A 27810-nucleotide genomic window follows, 5' to 3' on the forward strand; every position below is an offset into this window, starting at 1 on the left:
CTCATCTTTAAATTGATGGTTTAATCGTAGGTGATGAAGCTTTAAGAGTGTGTATGTCAGTGACTTTGGCAGCTGAGCTCTCCTGAATAGATTTGGGGGTGCCTTACTTTAAGACATTGAAAGTCTTGACTTCTGTTTGTGACAGCATGTCATCTGGTGATGGTGGCTGTTACCTGTAGGGTTAAACAAACTAGTGCCTCTTACCTGTTGTAATATCACTGAGCTACTTAAGTGCTGTCATTGGGTAGATGTCTCATTGGCTACTGAATGGTAAATAGAAAGGAAATTAATCATAACTTAGAACTTAATCATAATTTAAAAGTCCTCATAGGTAGTCATCTACCAAGTCTTCCCTAAAAACAAGACATTTAAAAAGCTAATATGTTTATTTAATTACTTCATAACACTTGATGTGTATTTTATATATTAATACCAAAATGCAGTGGAATTCGTATTTTCTTTATAAGTTGTATTTAGGTGTTTTCTCATTTACAATAACTCTCTTTTCAAAATGGTATTTATGTCCTCCATGTAACAGAAAATCACATGTTCATTATAAGTAGTTTATAATGTAACTACTCCATGTAACAGAAAATTCTCTAGTTCATTATAAGTAGTTTATTATAATTCCAAGGGATTATAATGGAAAACTTTTTTAGTATGGAAAACTTTTTAAAAATTTAATCATATAAATAATACATAAATTTATTTCTTCTTTAGAAAAAAAGCTAAAGTCCTTTTTTGGCCACTAAGTATACTTATGCATACTGTACTTTGTTATAAAAAAGGAATTAAAGTGGCTTAAAATATGAGTGACTATAATCCAAATCTGAACACTTTTGAAAGAGAATAGGTTTGCTATCATGCAATGACAAGAGGCACAAACAGGCTGTCTCAGGTAGATTGTAATGAGTCATCCTAGTAAAGATACTGTAATAAAAGGCTTTCAAACATTTTTTAAAAACTGCAACCCACAGTAAATGCACTGAACATTGTGATCTGGTATGTATGTATAGTTTCACAAACGGAATATTAAAAGTGCCCTGATTTCTATTTCATTTTTTAAAATTTTATTGGGACATCTCAAAACAATTTCAGGAGGTACTATTTGAAGAACACTTGAAGCACTTTGCTTTCCACTCGAGAGACTTGCCATGGAAAAATACTAGTAGTTTTTTTGCCCTAAGAGGGAAACACACTTATTGCTTGCTTGCTTTTATATTTTGAAATAATTCCAAACCTAGAAAAAAAGCTGCATGAAGAGTACAGTTTATACCCACATTTGCTTCATCTGTGTATGTATTTTTTCCTAAAACATTGGAGAATTGGTTGCAGAGATTATAGCCCTATATCCCGTAAAGATAAACATGTATTTTCTAAGGACAAGGACATTCTCTTATACACTCCCTTATACAACCACAGTTTCGTTATCAAATTCAACAAATTTAACATTGTTACAATAACATTATCTAATATACATTTCCCCTGCTCTAGGATGCAATCCAGAATCACACGTCACATTTAGGTGTCAATCTCTTTGGTCTCCTTTAATGTGAAACAGTTCCTCAGCCTTTCTTTATCTTTCATAATACTGACATTATTGAAAAGTAAAGACAAGCTTTCACAGACTGTCCCCCAATTTGAGTTTGTCAGTTTCCTCATAATTAGATTCAAATTATGCATTTGGGGCAAGAATAGTACATATGTGATGTTATATCCTCATTGTTCTATGTCAGGAAGCACACCGTGTCAGTTTATTTCCATATCGTTGATGTTAAAACACTTTCTGATGGGGAAAAACTATTCCTGTATTCTTATGTGTTGTCCATTAATCTAATTATGCTTATGCTGATAAACACCAAGGGGTACTTATTGAAAGACATGTGTTTTCAACATTCATTTGTTCTGGATCTGCAATTGTTTTCTAATTGAAGGGACAATAGAAAATGGTAAAACAGCATGAGTATTTCTTGAGTGTCATTTGCTTAACCGTATTTCTGGACCCATCGATTATTTTCTCTAGCGCTGAAGGACGACACCCAACTGAAACCTAATTGTGCACGTGGTCACCTTCCTAGTTCTCACTGGAGCCTTTGGGTCCTTTGGGTTATGAATGAACCCAACTCCAATCATGTGAATGAAAAAGAGATTGATTGGCTCACGTAGCTGAAAAGTCGAGGCTAGAACTCTGGCACAGATATTATTGAACAGTGCCATCTGGTAGAACTTTCTGTGGGGATGGGACTCCCTTATATTGGCTCCGAACAAATAGTAGTCACAAGCCACACATGTGGCTACTGCATGTATGAGATGCAGCTAATGCATCTCATACTGAGACACTGAATTTTTAATTTCATGTCATTTAACTTTAAATAGCCATATGGGGCTAATGGCTACTATATTTTACAGCACAGGCTACAGTCTCTCTCCATTTCTTGCTTGGCTTGCCTCTGTTTACTCTTGTGGTGACAAAAATGACCTCCAACAACTTCAGCGTGCATTCTGTCATAAGCGACTCACCCAGAAGGGAACCTCTCTGCCCCACGAATCACAGCCCAAGCCTCAGAGACAACTCATCAGCCCTGTCTGGGCCATGGGCCCGAATCTGGGCTGGGTGGGTGGGGGGCGGTTCCTCAAAGAAGAATCAGCGAATCGGGGTGCTGTCCCCACATGGAAAAGGAAGGATTGCAGAACAGTGAACACACTGGTATCACTTACAGTGTTTGTGACATATTTGGGTGTACATTTTTTATAAAAGAGAGTTAAAGCATAAAGTACTATGCAAAAAAAAAAAAAGGAAGCCAGGGATAGATCTTCAATCAAAGAAAATGGTGAAGGTGGAAATAAAACTTGAGGTCCACTGGCAATGTTCCGATTTTGAAGGGAAAGTTTAAATCTCATAATAATGACAACATTTGGACTTGTATTTTCCGGGAGTATTGTTTATTTTGATTTTATTTAACAACTAGATCTGCTACAAGTCTGATATCTAAAGAATATATAAATCCAATAAACACTTCAATCTGAAATGGCAAAAAATTCAAATTTTATTACTTTCGAAATATAGAAATGAGAGAATCGTAGGTCTTAAAGCAATGAGTAAATTCAAATTTCCTAGGCACCAGAATGGGATCGGGCTGGTGACCCAGAGTCCCCCTTACACACACACACACACATGCACACGTGCACACGCGCATGCATGCGCGCACGCACACACACACACACACACACACACATATACAGCAGCACGGCCACTACTCCGTTGTTGCCATTTGGGTATGTATGGCCAGCTCTTTGAACTTTTCAGATGTCAGAAATTCAGAATTTCATGTGAAACATCCTGATTTTTAAAAAATTTTTTAAATTTATTTTCAATTATAGTTGGCATACAGTTTTATACTAGTTTCAGGTGTGCAACACAGTGATTCGACATTTATATACCTTATGGAGTGATCACCGCAATAAGTCTAGCGCAATGTTACTACGATATTATTGATTCTATTCTCTATGCTGTATATTGTGCCTTCGTGATCTATTTTATAACTGGAAGTTTGTACTTCTTAGTTCTCTTTCCCTCGTCCACCCAGCCTTCCATCCCCTTCCCTCTGGCCACCATCAGTTTGTTCTCTGTGTCTATAAGTTTGTTTCTGTTTTGTTTTGTTTGTTCTCTTGTTTTGTTTTCTACGTGCCACATGTAAGTGAAATCATATGGTATTTGTCTTCCTCCAACTTGCTTCACTTAACATAGTACTCTCTAGGTTCATCTATGTTGTAAATGGCACAATTGCGTTATTTTTCATGGCTGAGTAATATTCCGTTGTCTATATGCACCACATCTTTTTTATCCCTTCGTCTGTCAGTGGACATTTGAGTGGCTTCCATATCTTGGCTATTGTAAATAACGCTGCGGTGAACATACGGGTGGTTAGAGCTTTGTGTGTTATTGGTTTCATTTTCTTTGAGCAAATAGCCAGAAATGAATTTGCTGAATCATATGGTAGTTCTATTTTTAATCTTTTAAGGAAACTCCATACTGTTTTCCACAGTGGCCGCACCAGTTTACAGTCCCACCAACAGTGCTCACCCTTTTCTCCACATCCTCACCAACACATATTTTTTGTTGTTTTTTTGATACCAGCCATTCTGACTGGTGTGAGGAGGTATCTCATTGTGGTTTTGATTTGCATTTCCCTGATGATTAGTGATGCTGAGCATCTTTTCATGTGTCTGTTGGCCAACTAACTGTATGTCTTCTTTGGAAATATGTCTATTCAGGTCCTCTGCCCATTTCTTAATTGGATTTTGTTTTGTTTTGTTTTGTTTCGATGTGGAGCCGTATGAGTTCTTTATACAGTTTAGAGATTAATCCCTCATCAGCTATGTCATTTGCAACCATCCTCTCTCATTCAGTAGGTTACCTTTTCATCTGGATGGTTTCCTTCGCTATGCAAAAGCTTTTAAGTTTAATGTAATCTCACTTATTTTGTTTTTGTTGCTTTTGCCCAATGAGACAGATCCTAAAAAATATTGCTAAGACCGACGTCAGAAAGTTTACTGCCTACGTTTTCTTCTAGACTTTCATGGTTTCAGGTCTTACATTCAAGTCTTTCATTCATTCTGAGTTTATTTTTGTACATGGCGTAAGAAAGTGATCCAGTTTCATTCTCGTGCGTGTATCGCTCCAGTTTTCCCAGCACCGTTTATTAAAGAGACTGTCTTTTCCCTGTTGTTTATTCTTACCTCCTTTGTCGTAGATTAATTGACCGTATAAGCCTGGGTGAAACATCCTGATGTTTAAAACAACTCATGAAACAGAACAAACGGGCCTGGCAGCCCCGGTTTACCTACATGCTGCTAGTTTGCCACCCATGGTCTCAGAAGTTCGGGGACTACGGACTATGGATGGCTCGAATCCCTCTGCTGTAACAGTGTTCCCTCAAAGGTCACTGTGAGGATTGCTCAAGGTAATGTGTACAAAGGGTTTAGGATAGTGCCCGAAGGTCAGTAAGCACTCAGTGAAAGTGAGCGGCTCTGTCCATTTTTCAAGGTGACTGGGGTTGAAGGGAGGGCAGTCTGCTCGCGAGGGCGGGACTCTCCAGACAGCGGCCCCTGGGTACGGGTTAGAAATGCAGATGCTCCGGGGAACAGAATCTCTGCGGAAGGGACCCAGCACTACGCGCTTTAACGAGATTTGTCTGGGCCTTTCCTATGCCCATGAAAGTTCTGGGAGGTTCTGAATCCAGCTCGCTCTTCTGTGTCTCTCCTTCGCTCTGAGCAAAACTGTTTTCATGATCATGGCTTATAATTTCTCCTAAAATTCACAAAGATGTATGGAAAGGCTTTGCATACCCATCTTTCGTAAAAGTACTGTCAACTCGGTTGGCCAAACTAAGTTTCGGTCCCCAGGCCCCTGTGCAGAGAGTCCCGCCTCCTAAATGAGTAGAATCTGACTTACCAGAAGCGCACTTTTGTCAAATACTGTGACTCCCACACACGCATCATGATGGGTGTGCAGACAGTAAGCCTCTGAAAACTCCATGCTGGATTTTTAGGCTGGGTTATCTGCCAACAGAGAGGAGGAGAAAGGCTAGAATTTGACTAATACAGCCCACAGATTGTATCTGTGCAACATCCCTCCCCATTCCATCTCCTAGCAACGCGGAAAACGACCAGGAAATAGCATTCACGTGACTAAGACCTGGAGCAGGTCACACTCAAATGAAACGCACGCTGGGCTTGTAGAAGGTGGGAGCTGCGGTCCCAGGCTTTCTGCCCTGCCCGCGATGCTAGCCTTAAACCTCCATAAGTAGTAAGTCGCATATCAGGTTTTCTCTCATGTTCCCATAGGCCCTCAGCTGCTGTCTCAGGTATGCCCCCCAGGTGACTCAGGCAAAACTCTGTGTGCTTAGTGACTCAGAAACTAAATCATTAACTTGGTAAATACCTGGAGCCTGGGTGAAGGGAGCTTAGCTTGAAGGAGAGGGCTTTTGAATGTGGGCCTCTGATAATGCCAGTAACGATGACCTCATGAGAACAGCAATCCTGAGCAGCGTGGCTTCTCAGGTGGACCAGTGACTAACCCTAGAATCTCCCGGAATCAGAAAGAATCTCCAATCAGCACTGGTGGAAGGAAAAATCCACACAGGGTAACTTACGAAGAATGTAGATTTCATTTGTTTGAATCTATCTCCTAAAGCAGAAAAACGTGGGAAAGTCTTGACTTGAAAGCACACATATGCACAAGTTTTGACTAGTTGATTTTAAATCGGGTATATGCATTTACACATTCACATGCATGCACACACACACACACACACACACACACAAATCTGGTCTGCCTGAATATGAAATGAAACTTCTAGCACACACATACACAATGCCAGACAATGCTTGAAAAATGACCCCAAGCAAATCTCACCAAAAAATGGCCATCGTAATAATTTTTCAGCCCCTGGATAAGGCAACAGTAAAACCTTTGCAACAAAACCTCTGCGATTCAGTTGCAACAAATGAGGGTTCTTCTGCTAGTGAGCTGCCCTTGCTCCACCCCCCAGGGCACCTTGGCTGGTGTTCACAGGGCCTGTGCCCAGTGGGGCTGGCATGTGCCTCCAACAGCCAAGCAGACAGGGCCAGGGGAGAGGGAGGAAATCAACGGTAAAGGGAGAAGAGCCAGGAGCGGAGGCAGAGTGGCTGGGAAGGTGGCCAAATGGTGAGAGGCTGAATGGGCTACATCAGCTCCTGACAACTCAAATGTCTTTGCTGTCCGTTCCCACTCACTGCATGGATACCAAGGCAACCCCAGACCCCTCTGCCTCGATGGCCCCAAGAATTCATAAACGTCTGTTTATAAAACCGCATGTTAAATAGAGCAAAATATTCATGATTTTGAGAAATGGCAAATTCGATGCAGATGGTGAGGTCGCCTTGACCTCCTTTAATCAAGGTGTGATATTTAAGTTTGCTATGCCGAGCTGATCCCTTATATTAGTCATGGTGAGTTTTTCCTCTTTAGAAGCATTTGTTTGAATGTTGGTGGCTGTTCTAGGATGGAGGGACAATGACAAGACCGATGATGCTTGTGATGGGGATATTTTCTCTGTCTTACCTCTGTTAGCGAAGACAAATAACAGTAAAGGATGGATAAAATATTTAACAGTGGCCATACATAATTTATTCCCAAGTTGATGCTCATTTCCAGCCCAATGGTTTGCTCTCAATTAGACCTCAGCTCATTGAACCACTGTCTCCTGGCAAATTGACACTGTGCTTATTTTTATTCTTTTCTTCCTAAAGCTAATTGTTTTTACATTTTCTGATTGAAGTACTCATTCCTAGATGTCGTTTTCATCGATAGGCAGGCAACAAAAGTAAAAATCGTAGGTGAGCTTTTTTAATATATTTGTTTCTGGGACTTAGAGCTTACTCGGGAAGGAGAAAAGTATTTGTATATATAAATACTACTTATGAAAAGTAGGCTGGTTAAGGAAGCTGTGTGTCCACGGAATTAACATGATTTCAGGAGACATTTTGGGGGGGCATATCTAAAAGAAAAAAGTCACCCCAAAAGTTCCTGTTCAGAGATAACCACTCTTCAGTTTCTTGGTACATGTGCATATCAGTGTTTATTACCTAATGTGTATTTTGACAAAAACAGGATCAGAGCATGCATATAAATTATTCTGTAGCCTGCTTTCTTCAGAGGACAATATATTGTGACTGTCTTCACTCTGTCTGCATAACTCTGCATCACTGGTTTCGCCATATTTCGTTGTATAGATAAGCCATCATTTCATAACATCCACTCCCTATCGTAAGCCGTTTCCATTTTTTTTCCCACAATTATAACCAGTGCTCTGGTATACGGCTTTGTAAATGCATCTTTTTGTTCTTTGTCCAGTTATTTCCTTAAGATAAATTCCTAGAAGAGGAATCATTAGGTCCTGGCACATTCGTTTTTTGGAAAAGGAAGGGGGTTGACTCATGAATAGATCTCATTTCCTTCTGGAAAGGTTATTCTAATTTACATCCTTATCCCAGGTATGTGTGGGTCATTTTTTCCTCCAACACACCAGAGCTGTTATTTTTATGCTCTGCCTATTTAATTGGGGGGGGTGGTGCGGGCGAAGCATCTCATTATTTTACTTTGCATATCTTTGATTATTAGTTTGAAAGTTTTTTTTTAATCGTTTATTGTATTTCTTCTTTTGTTACTTCTCTGAGTCCTTTGCATGACATTTTGAAAACTGAGGCATCCGTCTTTTCTTAGTACGTAGAAGTGTTTTATATATTAAAGAAGTCAACCTCGTAGCTATTACTTTTTCCTAATTAGTCATTCACTTCCTACTATGCTTATCATTGGCTTTTCTATTTATTGTGTAGGAATTTTGTATTTTCTATAGTAAAATCTTTTATTCTTTTCTCTAATAGTTTCCCTCTCAAAATTATATATATAAATATTTGCCCAGATTTTATCCTAAGTGCTATACTTTCATTTTTTATGTTTAAATATTTAATCCATCTGAAAATTATTTGGCATTCGGGTGAAAGTAAGAGGTCTGATTCTTTTTTAATTCTCCCTTAATTATTCTAATGTAATGTAGCGAGTAAGGCATTACTTTCTCATTGAATTGAAATTTCACCTTTATCATTTACTAATTTCTTAAATGTTCTTGGGTTCGTTTTGGCCAGATTCTGATTTGCTGATCTATTTGGAATCATTTCATACTGTTTTGATTATCGAAGCTTTCGAATACATTTTAGTATCTATAGAGAAAATCCTCTTCTTCCTCTTATTTTTTACAAAATATAAATAAAAATAAAAATTCTCTTATTTTTTTACAAAACTAGTTATTCAAATGGTAAATAAATTCATGTGGCTCAAACAACAAAAAAAGTTTTAAAAAGTACACAGTGAAAATACTTTCTCTTTTTTTTTTGTCCCCAATTCATCCAATTGTCATTCCCTTCAGGCGGGTAACAATTAGGATTAGTTATTTATTTATTTTTTTATAGATTTTTAAAAATGTAAATAAGACAGTACAAAAATAAATTACTTCTTATTATATAAAGGTAGCAGCACTGTTCTGCCCTTTGCTTTTCTCATTTAATATATCTTGGCAATCTTTGCCTATCACTAGACAAAATTCTTCCCCATTCATTTTTCCCATTCCTTTTTTTAACATAAACTTTAAATTTTGGAATTGGCTTAGATTTGCAAGAAGTTTACACAGATAGTACAGCGCCTCGCAGCTTCCCCTAACGCTAATACCTCCCGTAAATAACCATGGTAACATTTGCCAAAACTGAGAAAGTAACATTTGTATGTGTATCCTTCAGCTCGGCTTCCGGCTTCCATAAGAAAACATCCCAGGCCGGGGAGCTTAAACGACAGAAATTAATTTTCTCACAGTTCTGGAGGCTGGAAGTCCAAGATCAAGGTGATGACATGGTCGGTTTCTGGTGAGATCTCTCTTCCTGGCTTGTAGACAGCTGCCTTCTCGCTGTACCCTCACATGGCCTCTCCTCTGTGGGGGAGAGAGAGGCAGAGAGAGAGACAGAGAGAGACAGAGACAGAGACGGAGAGGCAGAGAGAGAGACAGAGAGAGAGAGACAGAGAGACAGAGAGAGGGAGGGAGCCGAGCACGCTCTCTGATGTCTCTTATAGGGCACTAAGGACACTAATGGGATCAGGGCCCCCCTCTTAGGTCCTCGTTTAACCTTAATTACTTCCATAGAGGCCCCAACACCAAATACAACCATGGGGATTAGGGATTAGGGCTTCAACCTGTGAGTTGGGGCAGGGGGACACAAACATGTAGTCCATTGCAGTACATTACTATGGACTAAACTTGACACTTTATTTGGATTTCACCTGTTTTCCACTAATGTCTTTTTTCTCTCCCAGGGTCTAATCCAGGATGCCACATTATATTGAATCTCCATCCACTTTTACAGCTTCATAATATGTTACCCATTTAATATATTAAACAGTCCTCTATCAATAGACCTTTAGTTTGTATCAATTCTTTTGCCATTATAGCTATGTGGCCATCAATAATTGTATTCGTAAGTCATCTTGCACATGTGGAAATGTATTTGTAAGGTAAACTCCCAGAAGAGAAATTACTAAGGCAAAAAACCATGCATTTGTAATTTTGATAGATGCTGCTGGTTTGTCTCCTTGGGGACTTGTCAGTTCACACTCCAGTCAACAAAGGGTGGACGGCCTATTTTCCCGCAGCTTTGCCAATTCCATGAATTTTCACCAGTCTGGTTGTTAGAATTAGATTGAACATCTTTTCATAAGATTATGAGCTACTCAAATCATGAGCTACTTTTCTTCCAACTATCTTTTCATATAATTTGTTCATTTAATGTTTTTCTTATCAATTTCCAGAAGCCCTTTCTATATGAAGTAGATTACTGTTTTACTATAATATGCGTTGGCAAATATTTTTTCTCAGCTTCTCATACTATTTATCCTAACAATCAACTTTATTGAGATATAACTTATTTCAACAAAATGTACTTCAAATGTACACAGTTCAATAAATTCTGACAAATGTAATGAATCTAGATATAAAACTTTTCTATGACCCTTATGTTATTTTAGAATATGCCTATAGTAATTTTTGCATTGAAAAAACTTTTAATTTTTCTATAGTTAAATTTTCCTTTTATGACTTCTGAATTTTGTATCACAATAAGAGATGCATTCACACTCTGAGACTGTAAAATAATAATTCATTCTCTATTTCAGGCACAGAGAAGTAACACCACTGAGCTCACACAGCTTTTAGGTGGGGAGCCAGAAATCGAATCCAGACTCGAGAGCCTGTGCAATTAGCCGCTATGCATTGCTCCCTCCCAAAGCCACCTTCTGTACCCAGCAGGGGCCATCGGGGGCTAGAGGACATTTCATTTTTACCTCTTTGTGCCGAATTCTGTATTTTTTGTTACGGCATCCTCATTCTTATTTGCTTTTGAGCAGGTGTGTTATTCCATTGCCTTAAGTTGGACTAAATCTCATTGTGTTTGCTTTTGGCCATTGTTAAAACCAGAGGTGCCTCTTAGCTTTTTGCTTGCTGCTGACATGACATAGAGCGGTTTCACATAGAGCATTCTCTCTTTTATGGTGTTGCCTGTTACATACACAATGCCACACCAGGAAACCGGGAAAGGGCCTTCAAGTCCGAGTAACACAGTTTCCTGAAGCAAAATAACAAATATTCAAGTGTCCCAAATAGTCTAAAGGATACTGTTTTCACTAGGGCACGTACCTACTTTCTAATATCTCCTGACATTTTCCGATCCATCTCAATGTGATGTAACAGGTTCAAAGCTCAGCTCCACTCAGCAGTTACACACGTGGGCCTGGGCCACGTGCTCGATCATCCCGAGTCTCAGTTTCTCCAGCTGTGAAATAGGAAAACAAGTCCACAGTTCCGTGTTTTGTAGTTTTGAAATCCAGGAAACTAAAAACCGTTAGCTTTTTGCCCCCATCAGTTCAGCAGAAATCCATTGGCTGGAGAAACCTAAGCTGAACTGACCTGAGGTTTATATCTAAGGCCTTTATTCGGCTCACTAAGGTGAATATTCACACATTTTGCTGAGAAACATGAAGTTTGATAACACCCCCAGGCCCCCCTGGAGGTGTTAATGGTCTAAAACCCAGAGTTTCCCTTCTGAGACTCCTCTGTGCATTAGGGGTGGCAGACCCATCGTGCCCAGGGGCCTGTGACCGCTGTCGCTTCAGACCTCCTTGCCTTAGGCAGTAGTTTCCATCCAGCGTCTGCTTGGAAGGAGGCAGAGAAAACAATGTGGGATCCACATTTTAGTAGCTGGAAGGGGTAAAAACTCCTCTTTCATCTAAGCCCATGAGGCACCTCTCATTTCTCAAGACCAAAGCTAGAAGCTGACGTGTGTGGAGCGGTTTGAACCTAGACCTTTGACCTCTGGCCTCCGAAGCACTGAGGCCCTTTCTGTAGCTCTGTTATGGAAGGGAGAGGAGTAGAGAAAAACTGATCAAATTACCACGGAGAATCCCAAACTTCTCTTTATAGGGAAAGAACGGGAGGACGTGCCATCGCTGTTGCCTACAGAGTGATCATTTCAAAACTGCTCTTCAAACCTGTTTTTTTTTTCCACTATGCTCCTATGAAGATGGGTTGTGTTCTAAATTATTAACACAGAGACTGAAAGCAGGAGAGTGACTTCACATTTACAGACACGTGTTTATTGAGGACTTCCTGTGTGCGAAGGTGGCCGGCTGGACTCCTGTAACGGTCCCTCCGAAAATGCACGAGACACGTCCTTTGTCCTCCAGGAACTCTCTGTCTCGTAGTGAACTAACAACTTAGCAGAAATGGAAGGAACCAGAAGGCCGGCTTGAAGGGCAGATCTATTCGGGGGGCCAGAAGGGAGGAAGGCGGGGAGGGCGGCCAGCTCAGAGGCAGATGGGGCACCCCAGACGGGACATGGCGGACGTGGGCGTGCAGACGGCAGGCCTGGGACGCGTTCGGGGGAACACAGAGTCAGAATGCCAGACACCGTCAAGGACCAGCAGGTCGGGGAGAGACTGGGACCAGGTGGGGAAGATGGAGGCAGAGTGGGACAGCTCTCTCACTGGCCAGTTACCGCCAGGCCACAGGGCAGGCCCATGGCTTCCTCGTGTTTTCTTCCTTTTTGAGAAGAGCCGCAAGTCTGAATGTCCACGTGAACTGAAAAGACCACCACATTGAAAGCCACACATAGCGAAACACAACTGCAGGCTCGTGGTCCACTCAGGCTGCCGGGGCGGAATAACGCAGGCCGCGTGGCCCGTGAACAACGGACACTTGCCTTTGACAGTCCTGGAGGCCAGGAGGTCCGAAGTCGTGGCACTGGCAGATCCGGTGTCTGGTGAGAACCTCTTCCAGGTCGCAGATAGCTGACTTCTCCCTGTGTCCTCACGTGGTGGAAGGGGCAGGGGGCTCTTTTGGGGTCTCGTTTATAAGGGCGCTGATCCCATTCACCAGGGCTCCACCCTCACGGCCAACACCTTCCAGAGCCCCCACCTCCAAATACCATCCCCTTCAGGCTTTGGTTCAACATACAAATTTTGGGGAGACGCAAACGTCCCGTCTATGGCAGCAGACTGCACGGCGTGGCCAGGGAAGAGGCAAGTGGGACGCCCAGGGCACGTGACGCAAGGCGACCCTCAGACCTCATGCCTCGTACGGTTTGTATTCTACGTGCCTCTCTTGCCTCACGGGAGTCTGGCCCCACTCTGTGGGCTCCCATTTGCAACTTAGGGTTCAAAGAGAAAAGCAGCGACAGATTGGCAGTGTAGGGCCGGGTCTTTGAACTTCACTTGGTGTGCACTGGGGAAGCCACTGGAAAATTATGAGCAAGAAGGGGGACGCCTGGAATGTGCTCCGGAGGGCTGTGAAGAGGGGAGGGGCACAGGGGCGGGGCTTTCCTAACAGGCTGGGCTGGAGGAGGGGTGGGGGGGTGCCACAGGTACCAGCAGGCGGCTATCCTGCAGGAGGCAGTAGGTTCTGGAATCAGATGGTCCGTGTTCACATCCTAGCTTTTCATTTCCTAGTTAGGATCCCGGGTGAGCAGTCAAACTTCTCCACATCTCCGTTTCTTCATCTGTAAAATGGGCATCGTAGCAGGGCCTGCCTTCCTCACAGGGTGTGGTGGATCTTTCACGAGGCCATCTATGTGAAGTGTACAGTGTCCGGCCCACGGTAGCGCTCAGGACACATTAGCCATGAGGATCCGTGTCAAGACCACGGACCCCAGAATCCCCAGAGCCCACAGAGTTAAACAAGCATGGGACGATGCAGGTTAGAATCACCTGCAGGATCTTTAAAACCTCCCCTAACCAAGGCCACACCCCAGGCCACTTCAATCAGTCTCCGGAGTGAGATCTGGGCATTAGTATTTCCTGGGAGTTTCCCAGGAGTTCACAGCTGAGTCGGGGAACCCTTGCCAACCTAGAACCTTGCCTGCCTGAGGCCCGAGCTGGGAGAACTGACCTTGAAAAGACACAGACAGGCAACCATTTTGCAGCAGAAGGTGAAACCAGATGGGGTGGGTGTGAAAGGGCCCAGCTGGGGGCTACTAGGGTGCCCAGGGACCTTGAAGGTCTGGTGGGCGCAGACGCCCCCACCCCAGGCTGGGATGGAGCCTGCTGCCTGCACCCAAGCAGGACTCCGGATCAGGAGGCTGGAGCGGCAGCTCTGAGCTGGGCTTGGGCACCAGAGGGAGCTCGTGGGGACCTGCCAAGGCTCCATCTCTGCAGCTGGTTCAAACTGGTTTGGGCAGGGTGCGGCCCAGGCCAGCTGCATTCCAGGAGTCAGGCTTGCTGCCTGCCCCTCGGTCTCCCCAAGAGCCGGGCACCTGGGGCTGGGTGCTGGGGCATGAACTCGGCACCCTGAGAGGCCAAGAGATTTTTAAAAATCCAATCTTCTGTTTAAAGTCATCGATTTGGCCTCCCATGGGGGTCCCTGGCTAACGCCAGCAGCAAGAGGAAGCCTTCTTAGATAGGGGTTGCTCTGACTTTGGTGTGCATGGGACTCAACTGCAGAGCTTTTAAAATGCAGGTGCCCAGCTCCCCCGCAGGGGCGAGGGGCTGAGCTCAGCACCTGGGTGCATGTATGATGCCTGGAAGGGCCCTGAGCATCATCAGGAAGATCAGACAGTGATGCATGGCCAAGTGCAGTTCCAGTGAGTTCCTATCAAATCCTTTCCTAAACACCTTGAGGCCCAAGTCTTTGCCAAGAATTTTCCAGAAAATGACTCTGGTCCAAAGGCCTTGAGAGTTTGGTCAGGGTCGTGGAGAAATTAGCAGTGGACAATTGTAGAAGTGGGAATTGTGCTGTGACCAATGACCCAAAAAGCAGATCGAGCATGTGCTGACAGCCCCGACCACGGGTTGTCAGAGAAAATATAAATTCAGATTTAACGGGAGGGAGGTGTGGGGCGTCTTGTATATTTATTTGCAACCCTAAGCCCAGCCCGATTTTTAAAAACGAATTTAATTAGCATTTTAAAAGACAAGTCATCATGTGAACAATTAGAACTCTAGACTTCCCATATCTCTTTACCTTGTTTAATACATTCTTCATTAGCGTTGCTTTGGAGGAATGCACCCCACCCTCTCCAGCCTCTAAAGGCTCTGGATAAGCCTTCTAAGGGTGTTTGGGGGTCAAATTTAGTGCTGTCAAGAATTCCCTGGGGAGCTTTTTTTTTAAAGCTGCCCCTGGAAGGAAGAGGACCGCCAGCCCCTCCTTCCCTAAATTCCAGGCCTCCCCGGCCAAGCGCCAAGGAGAGGCAGGAGGGCGGGCCTTGAGGGGCGGAGCTTTGGTCTTTAAACGAGAAGATCCTCTGCGATAGCGGTTCTCCATCCTGGATGCACGCTGAACCCCCAGCGGAGGTTTAAAAACAACTGATGCTCAAACCCCCCTCCCCCAGGGATTCTGGTTGAATCCGCCTGGGGTGAGGTCCGGCTTCTCGGGATTTAAAAGCTCCCCAGGGCGTTCCTAAGTGCTGCGGGGCTGGAACCACTGCTCCCCGGACTTCAATGAAAAGGGGTCGTCTATAGCGATGGTTCTCAACTCGGATGTATGTTGAAATCAGCTGGCGAACTTCAAAAAAGTACTGATGCCCAGGTTCCACCCGCCAGGGACGTGTGTGGCCCGGACTTCAGAAGTTTTCTAAGAGCCCCAGGAGATGGCAATCTGCAAGCGAGTTTGAGAATCTCTGGTTTATCAGGTGATGCGAGGGCCGAGTGCAGTGAGCAATGTGCGCCACTGGGTGGCGCTGCCCACTCGGCCCGGCGCTTGGGCAGGCACGGGCCGCGGCCGCCGGGTGCGCACCTGCCCCGCCTCCGCCAGGCGGGCCGCAGGGCATGCAGCCGGCCGGGGGCGGGACTCCGAGGCCCGGGAGCTGTGACGGGCTCCCCCGCAGCCTCTGCCAGCTGGATCCCGCCGCGCTCCTGATGTTGCTTGTGGACGCCGACAGGCCGGAGCCCGTGCGCAGCGGGGCACGCGAGCTCGCGCTCTTTCTGACTCCCGAGCCCGGGGCCGAGGTAGGGGACTAGGGATGGAGGTGGGGGAGGCGGGTCTCCGGGTTGAGGGGTGGCTGGGTGCGGCCCCGGCGATCCGGAACCGGGACCCGGACCAGAACCCAAACCCTCCGCTGCCCCGCAGAATCCTCTCGCACCCGGAGAGGGGCTTCGGGCCCGGAGTTGGGGACGCGGTGGCCCCCTCCTTCGCGGAGCGGTGACTGCCTGACGCCACGCAGAGATGCGCGCGCGGCAGGTCGCGCCGGCTTCCTCTTCCAGCCGACACGGTCCCCGGGGACCCAGACTCGGCTCCCATCCCCACCCGGGACCCCGCGCATCGGCCGGGACGCCGCACCCAGGGGCGCGGGGAGCTGCTGCCCCTTGCCGGGCTGGGCCCCGGGCAGTCCGACCCCTGCAGGCGCACTCGGCGCCCCGCTCCAGCGGTTCGCCAGATGCCGGGGAGGAGGCGGGCGCGCTGCGTTGTGCGGGGACGCACCCAGCCTCGGGCCCGTCTGTTGCTAGGAGGGAAAATACCTCGTTTCTGGCCGTACTTTCTATTTTAAACGCACAGAATAAAAAAACGTAGATCTAAAACTAGATTCTTTATCTTCCAGCTGAAGCCAGTCTGTTGACAGTACCATGAAAAAGTTATTGACCCAAGCTCACCAGGAGCTACTTAGGTAGGACTAAAAATTCAACTTATTCTCTTTTTAAATCTCGAAAGCAGTTCAGAAGTATAGAAAATAAAGGGTGAGCACCCGCTCCCTTTTCTCTGCCACGCCGACTCTAGTTCCATGAGATAACCATCATTAAGAGTTTGGTGTAAATCATTGCGAACCTTTAAAAAATGCGTTTACGAATACGGATGTGCATATAAATAATAACATATTCGTTTTTATAAAGCCGTACTTGGTACTGTAATATTGCTCTGCAACTTGCTTTTCTGAACTCAAAACAGCACGAACGAATGGGGAGTGATCGCCAACGATACCACATGGGGCTTCTTTTTAGGGTGATGAAAACGTTCTGTAATTAGTGGTGATAGTTGCACAACTTCGTGAACAGACTGAAAACCGCTGAACTGTACACTTTAAAAAGGTGAATTTTACGGTATGTGAATAATATCTCAATTTAAAAAAATAGCATGACCATAGCTCTTTGTCATAGGTATCCAGGAGAAGCCACAGACGTGAGCCATCTATGTAATTTTAAATGTCCTGGGAGCCACATATAAAAAGGAAAAAGAAATGGGTAAAATTAGTTTCAGTGTATTTAAAATAACAGCGTATCCTGCGGGTCATTTCAACATGCTGTCAATGTAAAAAAAAAATAATAATAATGCGATTTTACATTCTTCTCTTTGTGCTAAGTTTCCAAAATCAGGTTTTTAACACTGAACTTAGGACACATCTCCGTTTGGACCACCCACATTTCAAGTGCTCAGTGGTCCTATGAGTCAGGTGATTTCCACATGGGAGAGTAGAGGTTTGCATGATTTTCTGGCTTCCTGGTACCCCAGAATCAGGTAAAACTCCTGTTTCCTGGGCTCATACTTGGTGTGGCACCATGCTGAACTCTGTTCGTGGATTAAGACACTGCATCCTGGCAGTGACGCAGTGGCTAGGACGTTGTTATGTCGATTTTCTAGCTGAGAAGACCGAGGCCCTCCAGGAGTAATAGATGTCTGTGAACGCACTGTAACTTATGAACCATGTCCCTAGGGAGGGCCATACAGGTGGTCTCCAGTTTTTCGCTGGTTGAGGTAACCTGAGGGTCCTTCTTGCTCCCAGCAGCGAGATGTCACTGTGCCCAGTGGCTGAAACTTGGCTTCATTTCATCTCTATTAGGCTTGGCCTTCAAGAGAAACTGCGTGTATTAGCTTTATTTTCTCACTCAGGGCTCTCTTTAACGCAGACACGAGCTGGCTACGCTCATTTGTAAGGGCCGTAATGACGAGCCCAGATCCCTGTAGCTCTGTCGGCAATAAAGCCACTTAGAACTCTTGCTGAAGTTTATTTACCAAAAGAGACAGAAACTGCCAGGGCAGAGTCATTTGCAGCCTCTATTTAAAGCTTAATTCATTAGCAGGTCCCAAGCTGAAGCTGTTTGTAGATGGGCACGTGAGCCGGAAAAGGGCCGTCTGGTTTGGGAACAGGCCTGAGCAGTGGGTCTCTCCTCCACAAGCTCCTCCCCTGGGACCACTTTTGGCTTTTAAAATGGAGCAGTAGGGGTCTCAGACCAGCCCGCTCCAGTCCTAGGGGTGTCCTGGGGTTCCTGGTGAAGTGAACCTGCTTCATTCGACACCTTGAACCCCTACTATGCATATGCCGGGCAGTGGGAACACTACAGCAGTGAAACCAAGGGCCCTCGCTCTCATGAGACAAGAAACACAGAACGCACAAAACCTCTAAATTGTGATGGATGCCATGGAGAATGCAGTGTGGGATGGTGTGATAGCAGGTATCTGTTTGTCTGGGAGGCAAGGGGCGGGCAAGGCCTCTCTGGGGAAGCTGAGACCTGAGTGGTAACCATGGAGGCACATGCGGGGAAGAGGAAGAATAGACTGGATCCAGGAGGGCGAATAGTAGAGGGACCCCGACCCTGTCTGGGTGTGGTCAGGGCGGGCTTCCTTGAGGCAGGGTCATTTTAGGCTGAGTCCTGAAGCATGGAAACAAGTTGGCCAAGAGGGAGGAGGAAAATATTCCAAGCAGAGGGAATAGAGCTGGCAAAGGCCCCGGTGGGACAAAGCAGGTGTTCTTCAAGGTAGAGCTGCAGGTAGAAGCGGGGGCAGTGGCAGATGTGGCTGGTGAGCAGGGCAGAAGCTGTGCACTGGCTCCCAGGACCTGGGAGCCGCTGAGGGGCCATGCGTCAGGTTGGCTGGCAGGTGAGCATCTTACTATTTTCAGTGCCCTTGGGGTTTTCCGTCCAACCAGATCTTTTGTGTTTTAATTTTTCTCTTTTTCTGCTTTGAACTTCCCCTTTCGGGAGCAGTTTCAGGGGAGTTTCCGGAAGCTGCTTCAAGATGGCAGGGGGACAGAGAGGTTTGCCTCTTGGGTGCCCTGTTATTTATGAGGGAGGGGAGCCCAGGGCCCTCTCGAATGGCTGAGCACTGATACCCACCCGAATAGTAGAGGGATGGATTCCTGCGTAGGCTCTTGCAGGATTCCATTTGATTTCCGCGCTGGGACACAGAACAGGCACGGCCCACAGGTGAGGTTCATGGCTTAGATGGTAGGAAATGAAAGAAACCAAGACTTTCTCGCACGGAGGACCTTTGCTTGAGCCAGCAGAGGAGAAAGGATCTGAGTCTTTTCACCACGTGGGTTAGATGAGAGGCTGCCAACCGGTGGCCACAGGCTGAGTCCAGAGCTCTGATGTGGCTGGCTAAATCCATAGAGGGTTTTTAAAATGGAGAATTTTCATGAAAAAGATCTGAGTTTCTTGTTTAATTAAAATAATGGACGGTCTGCTAAATCCTAGGTCCGTGTTTCCTAGTTTCACCCTCTCGGGTCCCCCCACCCCACTCCTGAAGCTGGTATGGTACCATTTACCCTTGTGCTTGAACTTTTGCTTTTCCTGTAGTCATGGTAACAGGAAAGGGAACTCTCTCTCCAAGCCTTGTAGCTGGACTAAAGTCGGAAAACGCAAATCAACCAAAGTTGCCCTTGAGTTTCAAGAAAAATGTAGAAGAGGCTGTTTCTTTGTGGAAGCAAAGAATAGCCTACTGAGTCCAACCTGCAAACACCCTGTGTCCCCCTCCCCCACATGTGTCCTATCCATGCGACCCGCTGATCCCCTTTGGGCATTCCAGCTTTGGATGTTCCAGTTAGAAGTCTGTGGGTAGAGCTGAGACAGTCTACTCTGTCTCGAGCTGTAGTTCTGGATTAATTTGTTCCTCCGATCTTCACGGCAGACCTGCTGTGTGCCAGTCACTGTGCCGGGCACCAGGGAGAGGCCACTGAGACAGGTGTGGCGCCTGCCCCTGCCGACTGGCCGACTAGTATGACAGTCCGGAGAAGAGCAGACTGATAATCATCAAAGTAACTAGATGGTGGTCAGTGCCACAGAGGGGACAGCTGAGGGGCTGAGATGGAGATGCTGGAAGGAACCACAGGGCAAAGGTCTGGCAGCGCGTGCATGGCTGGAGTCGGGGGACAGAGATGAGGAGGTGCCCAAGCGGGTGGACCTCAGTAATCACAGGTGAGACGGAACAGGGCTGGACCAGGGCCCGGGGCCATGGGGCATGGATGGAGGTGATGAGCAGGGGCAAGCTGGGTGTGAGCAGAGAAAGACAAGATGGGGTTCACAGACGTAATGGCTGTGGTGCTGGAATGTGTTGGGGTGGCAGAGGGGCAGCAGAGAGACCGCCGATGTGGCCGGCTAGGTGTTCGTGGACCCAGCGGGCCACGCCTTCTGAATCGGAACCCAGGCCAAGGCAGGTGCTTGGCGAGGAGGGCTTCTCTCCTTCCTACCTGCCTTGGAAGGGGCCATCCCAGCTCTGAAGAGCCTCATGACGGGTTGGCCGTGCCGGGAGGGGAGGATCAGCCCAGAGCCTCGGCTAAAGGTTCTCAGTCTGGCTGACCCTCAGTACCAACCGAGAAGCTTTAAAACAGACAGGTTCCCATGAATCAGAAACCACCCTGGTGCCCGTCGGCATAGTGGTGCTTCTGCACTGTGGCTGGCTGCGGCCCCAGCCCTAGTGGGCTCTGAAGCCATCATTCTCTGCCAGCCCCAGAGCCTGGCACCAAGGGAGCAAGGCGAGACTCACAGAGGTGCATGCGGTGTAAGTAAAACACTTAAAAAGCTGAAAAGCACCTATGTCATGCATCTGTATGTAGAAGCTTAAGTTACATCAATCTCTAGAAGTGAGGTGGGGTGGGATGGGTGGGGTGGGGTGTAGCCAACATTGGGGTCATCTGGGGATCTTAAAAAAAAATCCTGATTCCTGGCTCCCACCCCGATATTCTGATTTCACTGGTGTGGGGCCGCGTGGGTGCTGGTGTTCTAACAGCTCTCCAGCAGGGTTTTAAGCCTGGAGTGACCTGGTCTCATGGGTCCTCTAGAAAATCACTGTGGCTGCCTGTAGAGAACTGGATGTGGGGGCACCCGAGACAGAGGCCCAGACCTGGGGATCTGGGCTTGTAATCACCCTCCCAGTGATCGTGATGGCCCACCTGGTGGGGGTCACCCCGGCCTGACCTGCCTGTCAGTGGAAGTGGGACCTGCCCCCCTTCTGTGAATGCCCTGCTTCCAGTGGCAGCCCCAAGAGGGTGGGGACCACCTCCGCCACCATCTGTCCTGCCTACTGCTGTGTCCACAGCGCCTGGGACTGGGTGACTCTGCAGACCAGTTTAAGAAACATCCTTTACAGATGTGTGGAGCCCCCCTACCCTCCTGGCCCTGGTCAGGCAGGACTGTGTGCTGGGAGGAGGTGGCCTCTGGAGCCACACAGCTGGGGTTCAGACCTCGGCCCGCGCTCAGTGCCCCTCCGTGACTTGTCTCATTTCATTCAGTGGTTGCGGGTGGGATGAGCTAATTCACGGACGTGCTCGGCCCGGGGCTGGCCCACAGTGAGCAGCTGGAAACATTAGCTACGATTATTCACGTATTCGTGCTACAGATGTTTATTGAGCAGGTACTAGGGGCTGGGAGGTAAGAGCGCATGGGGGGCATTTTTGTCTTCCGTGTTCTCAGTCGGAGCAGGTGAGAAGGTGGGGGTGACCCCCTCCCCCCGCCAGGCTCCCAGGCTCACAGCTGTACTCAGTGTTTGGTAGCAGGTGATATCAGCCCTTCCCTGGTGCTTAAGATCATGAATTCTCTTTTTTTATTTTTAGGCGAGGCAACCCTTAGTTGACCTCACAGATTGCAAGGATCTTGTCAGCTTACAATCCCTTATTTTTTATTTTTTTAATGTTTTTATGCCTACAGCACCTGGTTTTCCTATGTGGTCTCCCAGCCAAGTACTAACCAGGCCCGACCCTGCTTAGCTTCTGAGATCAGACAGGATCGGGCTTGTTCAGGGTGGCATGGCCGTAGACAAGATCACGAATTTTCACTCACCAGCACGGCCTCCCCTAGGCCTGGAAGACGGTGTTATTTCTGACCCGTGTACCAGAGACCAGCCACAGAGTCCGGGCTCTCCGCTCACGAAACACAGCTGCTGAACACACAGTCCACATGAGCCACTCAGGCTGTCTCGGGCTGCCTTGGGATCAGAACTTGTTCCTTGGTGCAAGTGTGGCAGAAGTTTGGCCTATATAGGTGCTTTTCAAAGTAGATTGGAGTTGCTTTTGCTTTTTAAATAAGTTTTTGTTGTAAGAAATAAAACATGCATGTGCGTCCCTCAAAATTCCAAGGCCTCAGGGGCCAGAGCGCGGTGAGTGAGCCCCTTATAACCTGGGTCCTCAGCCCCCTGCTGCTCTCTGCAGAGGCCACCGCTGTTCAGGTCTGTGTCCCCTTCAGGGGCAGGAATGACAGGAACTTGCCGTCCCCACTGCCGCCTCCCCTTCCGCATGGTGCTTTTCCATCCGCCCTGCTATGTCTTCGAGATCTTTCCGTGTGAGTGCAGGGAGAGCTGTCCGATTAGTTCAGCTGTTAAACGGAATTTCATTGCCTGTCCGAATTATAATTTAGGTAATCATTCCTCTATTGTTGGACATTTAGGTTACGTGGCCTTTTGCCGTCGCAAAGTCTGATGCAGCGAGTGTCTGTACTACATCATTTTGCCTTCGTGCAAATATGTCTGCAGGATGAATACCCAGTGAGGGAATGAATTACTGGGTCCAAGGATGTGTGCATTTTAACTTTTGGTCGCTGCTGCCAAGTTAACTGTCTTAAGAGGTCAGAGTCAGGGGGAGTGTAGAGTAGAGTAGCCCTTTCCAGACTCTCAAACCTCAAGGTCAGGGCTCTCTCTGGGGCCAGGATGGGAACTCTTGTTTGCCCTGCTTCGGGGACCTGGGAGGAAGGAGTTCCGTGTCCCCCTTTTGGAATGTGAATTATCTAGCGTGCCAGGTCCTTCCCAGTTTGCAATTCCGACCCAAGGCCCTTTGGAGAACCCCCTCATTCGTGGCTCGCTCCAGCTCCCAGGGTCTTTCCACCATTGTTTCAGCTTTTCATCCTTTTTCTGCCTCCCGTCAGTCTGGTAGAAGGGTAAACACCGACATCAGACATTAAAAAGACCTTTACTTTTGCTGTCATCTGAAGGGGCCACCACGGGCGCCCTCGGAGAAGAGGGGTTGTTCCTAATTAGGTGCCCTGTGTGTGGACGGGTCCCTCGGTCGTTGGGACCAGTTCATTTTCACCCCATCATGTGCTCATGGCCCAGCCTGGCCGGAGGAAGCCAGGGGCAGGCACAGGCCAGAAGCCCGCCCTGGAACTCCACCTGGCAGCACATGGGTGTCCTCTGGCTGGCACGATGATGTGATTTAAAAAATGCTAAGTAGTTGCTGACTTCTAAAAAGTGAAAATTTCACATAAAAATCCAAATATCCAGGCTCTCTAAAAATGGTGCAACCCAAGGCACAGGTTTTTGGTGTCCCCGTGTGTGTGTGTGTGCGTGCTCGTGTGTGTGTGTATAGCACTATTGTAATATAATTTACATGCCATACAATTCACCCCTTTAAAGTGTACCATTTAATGGCTTTTTGTATGTTCACAGAGTTGTGCAACCATCAACCCCAATCCATCCTAGAACATTTTCATTACCCTAAAAAGAAACCCTCTTTCCCTTAACGCTCACTCCTCCAAACCCCACGTTAATTTACTTTCTGTCTCTATAGATTTGCCCGTTTGGGACATTTCATATATGTTTGTGTTTTAAGGGCACTGATAGGCCAGAGGTTCAAGGCCCCGTTCCAGCCTGCAGACAGGTTTGTTTGTTTTTAATTTTTTAGGTTAGTTTTGAACATTTTTGAATTGGGAGAGTTTGCGTAAATATCTGGATCACGATTTTTCTCGAACAAAACAGATTTGGTACATTCACACCTGGAACAGTCCACTAGAGCCAAGTCACAGCCGCCCCCTTTCAGATGGGGCAAGGGGGCTCCTGTTTGCCACAGTCCCTGCCTCTCCCTGCTGTCCCCTCGTCCTGGGGCCAAGTGTCAGCTACTATTATCTTGTTGGTGCTGCTGTGTTTCTTAGAGAAAAGTAAAAGGTCTCTTATCAAAAGCGGGAAACTGAAAATAGGCGGTGTGCAGAAAACATGTTCTTAAGTGTGGTCCACTTTCCCACGTTTGTTTTCTGCCTGGTTTCTGTGTCCCTTTGAGTTTGGAGACCCCAGTCAAGTCTCAGTCACACTCATCTCTCTTATGGGTATAGCATCTTGCCGAGAGTAACTGAGAGAGAAATTGCTCAGTTGACTCTCAGCTTTCATCTCGAGACAGAGTCTGAGGATTGTTTTGCCCCAGTGTTCAATGGGGAAACTGAGGCACAGAGCTGGACGGAGATGTGGGGAGGGCCTCACGGCCATCTTGGTTGCGGTTCTCATGCAGCAGCTCATTTTTCGTTCCTTCTTCTCTCCCTCCTTCCTCTCCTTCCTGCGATGAATATTCACTGGGCATTGTGCTGGTTACCAATTGCCAGGTCACAGACTTCCCCAAACCTCAGTGGCTGGAAGCGCCGTTTTATGGTGCGTTTTATGGTGCGTGATTTTGCAGGCTGGCGGGACAAGTTGCTCCCCTGTGGGCTGGGTGCACTCATGGGGCCGCGCTCAGCTGGAGGTGCGGCCTCACTCTTGTGCTGGGCAGTTGGTGCCGGTGGCTGGGGCATCTCAGTCTCCCTCCACGTGGCCTCCCCAGCAGAATCCCCTGGACTGCGTCACATGGCCGCTGTCATCCAAGAGGGCGAGTCGGGTTCTGCAAAGTCTCTTCTGGCCCAGACCCAGAAGTCGCAGAGCATTGCTTCTACCATATTCTGCTGGTCCAAGGAAGTCAAGGCCTGGCCAGATTCAGGGGCGAGAGGAATGGGTCCCGCTTCTTTGTGGGCGAAAGTGCCAAAGACATCAACACGAAGGTCTGCAGGATAGGAGGGAGCTGGAAACACAAGCACCTACTATGTGTCGCACATTGTTCTAGGCCTTGGGAATACGTAGGTGAGTAAAAGACACTAAAACCGCTGCTGCCTCCCAGGAGCTTTCATTCTGGTGGAGGAAGATGACAGGAAACAAGTATAGTACGTCAGATGGGGGTAAAACTATAGAGAGAAATAAACTGGGGCAGGGCAGGGAGTGGTAGGGGCTCTGCAAGGTCAGGGGAGTCCTCACCGCAGAGACATTTGAGCTAAGGAAGCATCGGATAAGCTTTACCAGTAACGGGAACAGCAGGTGCAAAGGCCCTGGGGTGAGGACATGGTTGGTGGGGAGTGAACAGTGGTGATGAGCTTGGAGAGGAGGCGGAGGGTCCAGATGGTGCAGGGCTTTACTAAATGAGGTGGAAAACGAGAGGATTTTCTAAAAATGAAGATATAATTCAAATAACATGAAACTGATTATTTTAAAGTATGTATTTTAGTGGTTTTTACTATATTCACTATGTCATGCAGACATCACCATGACCTAGTTCTAGAACATTTCCATCACCCAAAGAAGAAAACCCCATAACCATTAGCAGTCACTCCCTGTTCCCTGCTCCTCCCATCCCGTGAGGGGTGACCACCCCCAGTCTACTTCCTGTCTCTGTGGATTTGCCCCTTCTGGACGTTCACGGCAAAGGAATCGTGTAAACGTGGCTTTTGTGTCTGGCTTCTTCCACTCGGGACGTTTTCAAGTTTCATCCACGTCGCAAAAGGTATCATCGGGGTGTCGCTCCTTTTTATTGCCAAATAAATGTTTCATTGTATGGGTGGACCACATTTTGTTTGTGCACTTATCGGTTGAAGGACGTCGACTCGTTTGAACTTTTTGGCTACTGCGAATAGTGTACAAGTTTCTGTAAGAACATATGCTTTCCACTCTTTTGGACAGATCGCCGGGTCAGAGGGTAACTCTGCGTTTAACCTTTTGAAGAACTGCCAAGCTGGTTTCCACGGCGACTGCACAATTTCGCATCCCCACCAGCACCGCTCGAGGGTTCCAGTTGCTCCATGTCCTTGCCAACACTTGTCACTTTCCATTTTTTGTGCGTGCTCGTAGACATCCTAATGGCTGCACAGAGCTGTAGTGGAAGATTTTGAGCCGAGGAGGGCTTTGGTTTCCTTTGAACAGGATCTTTCAGAGAGTGGATTGAATGGGAGCAAAGGAGGCCGTGGGGGACCAGTGGGTAGGCCACTACACTGGCCCTAGCAAGAGAGGACAGTACCTCGTGTCGGGGTGGCGGCCAGGGAGTCGGAGAGAAGTGGTCGGATATGGGATCCGTTTTGAAGGCGAAACCGAGAGGGTTTGTGTACAGATTGGATGGGGCGGGGGCGAGAAAGAGGAGTCAAAGATGCGCTCCGCTCACTGGCCTGAGCGACCGGGCAGTGGCGTGAGCGTTTGTCGAGTCGGAGAAGACCGTGGACGAAGGGTCTCTGTGTGTTTTCTCGTGCCAGCCACTTGGTGGGCAGGGGCCGGCCCCTTTTTGTTTTTTCGCCGTGCCCAGCGGGGACGCTCGGATCGGCACTTTGGGAGAAGGGAGGACGCGGAAGAAGAAAGTGAGAACCACGGTTCATGTGAGTTTTAAGAAACATCCACCAGTCATGCCCCGAATGTCACTGAAAGTGAGCCATTTGCTTTCTTCCTCTTGGGGTGGGACAGTTTGTGCCCGGGGAGTTACAAAGAACAGCGAGGGTATTCATTTTGCTTTTGATTCATTGTGACTATGGGCTGGTTAAAAAGGTGTGTGGGCTGCAGCCCACAGGACTCTGGTTTCTGAGGCCATTTAAGGGATTATCTGGAGAGAAAATCGTCCCAGGAATGATTTGTGGGCATGGCGGGGTGGCTAACCCTGAGCTCCTTCCTGTGGCTGGGAATATCTTGAGACTCGTTCCTTTCTTAGCTGACCAGATGGTCAGCAAACACTGTCTTTGCTCTCTCCTGCTTTGGGGCACTGTCCTGGGGACGAGGAGGTTGGGATGGGGTTTGAGGGGAGACCGTAACTGACAGGCAGCAATAAAGGGGACACAATTTCCTTTTCTTTAAAGAGCATCTTGGTGGTTACAAACTTCAGCTCTGGAGTCAGAGTGCTCAGGGTCAAGTATGGCTTCAGTGTTTGTGAGTTCTGTGACCTTGAGCAAGTGACTTAAGCTTTCTGGTCCTTTGCTCCTCAATCCATAAAGGGGGGGGGAGGGGATTACAGTACCTACTGTATAGAGTTCTGAGGATTAAACAAGATAATCCACATATAGTAATTAGCCATTGCTTTTATGATCCAGTGAGAGATTCAGAAAGCAACCACTTATTATGCATCTGCCGTGTGTTAGCAGTCTGTTAAATGATTTGGCTTCATTGATTATGTCTGATTAACCTCCTAACAACCCTGCCTAATGACACTTCCTGTCATAGGGGAAGCAACCAGGATGCAGGCGTTAAGCTTTTGAGTTAAGGTCATATGGCTGGCAAAAGAGAAGACAGGATTTGAACCCACGACTGACCAACTTCCCTTCTGCACGTGCCAGGATAGGTTGAGATGTGCTTCCTACGAGCAGAGAGCTTTGGGGAGGAGGCAGCCTGTCCAGCAGGGCTGGGGTCTGCTTTGTCTACACCTGTTCTCGGGAGGGAGTCTCCAGCGCCCATCTTTGCCCCTCTCCCATCTTTCTTGCTTTCTTCTGCATCAGAAGGGACAACC

General features: G+C 47.2%; 1 protein-coding gene and 1 pseudogene across 18 annotated transcripts in view; one reads left to right on the forward strand and one right to left on the reverse strand.

The window, feature by feature from the left end:
• The first annotated feature begins 15266 nt into the window (after positions 1-15266).
• BCAS4 (breast carcinoma amplified sequence 4) overlaps positions 15267-27810 on the forward strand; it is a 52771-nt gene continuing 40227 nt past the window's right edge. For 6 of the 18 annotated variants that reach the window (XR_005653170.1, XR_005653168.1, XR_005653169.1 and 3 more), the window contains exons 1-2: positions 15267-16078; positions 26576-26695. Coding sequence is in view for 12 of the 18 variants with exons in the window: in XM_039864617.1 (XP_039720551.1) it covers positions 15791-16078; positions 26576-26695 (408 nt within the window). In the remaining 6 variants the exon portion in view is untranslated. The remainder of the gene's footprint in view (positions 16079-26575; positions 26696-27810) is intronic. The other 12 variants (XM_039864614.1, XM_039864618.1, XM_039864616.1 and 9 more) reach the window with 12 other exon arrangements.
• Positions 21974-22092, reverse strand: LOC120604277 (uncharacterized; annotated as a pseudogene).

Source organism: Pteropus medius, unplaced genomic scaffold, assembly GCF_902729225.1.
Source record: "Pteropus medius unplaced genomic scaffold, Ma_sr-lr_union100, whole genome shotgun sequence".
Classification (NCBI taxonomy): domain Eukaryota; kingdom Metazoa; phylum Chordata; class Mammalia; order Chiroptera; family Pteropodidae; genus Pteropus; species Pteropus medius.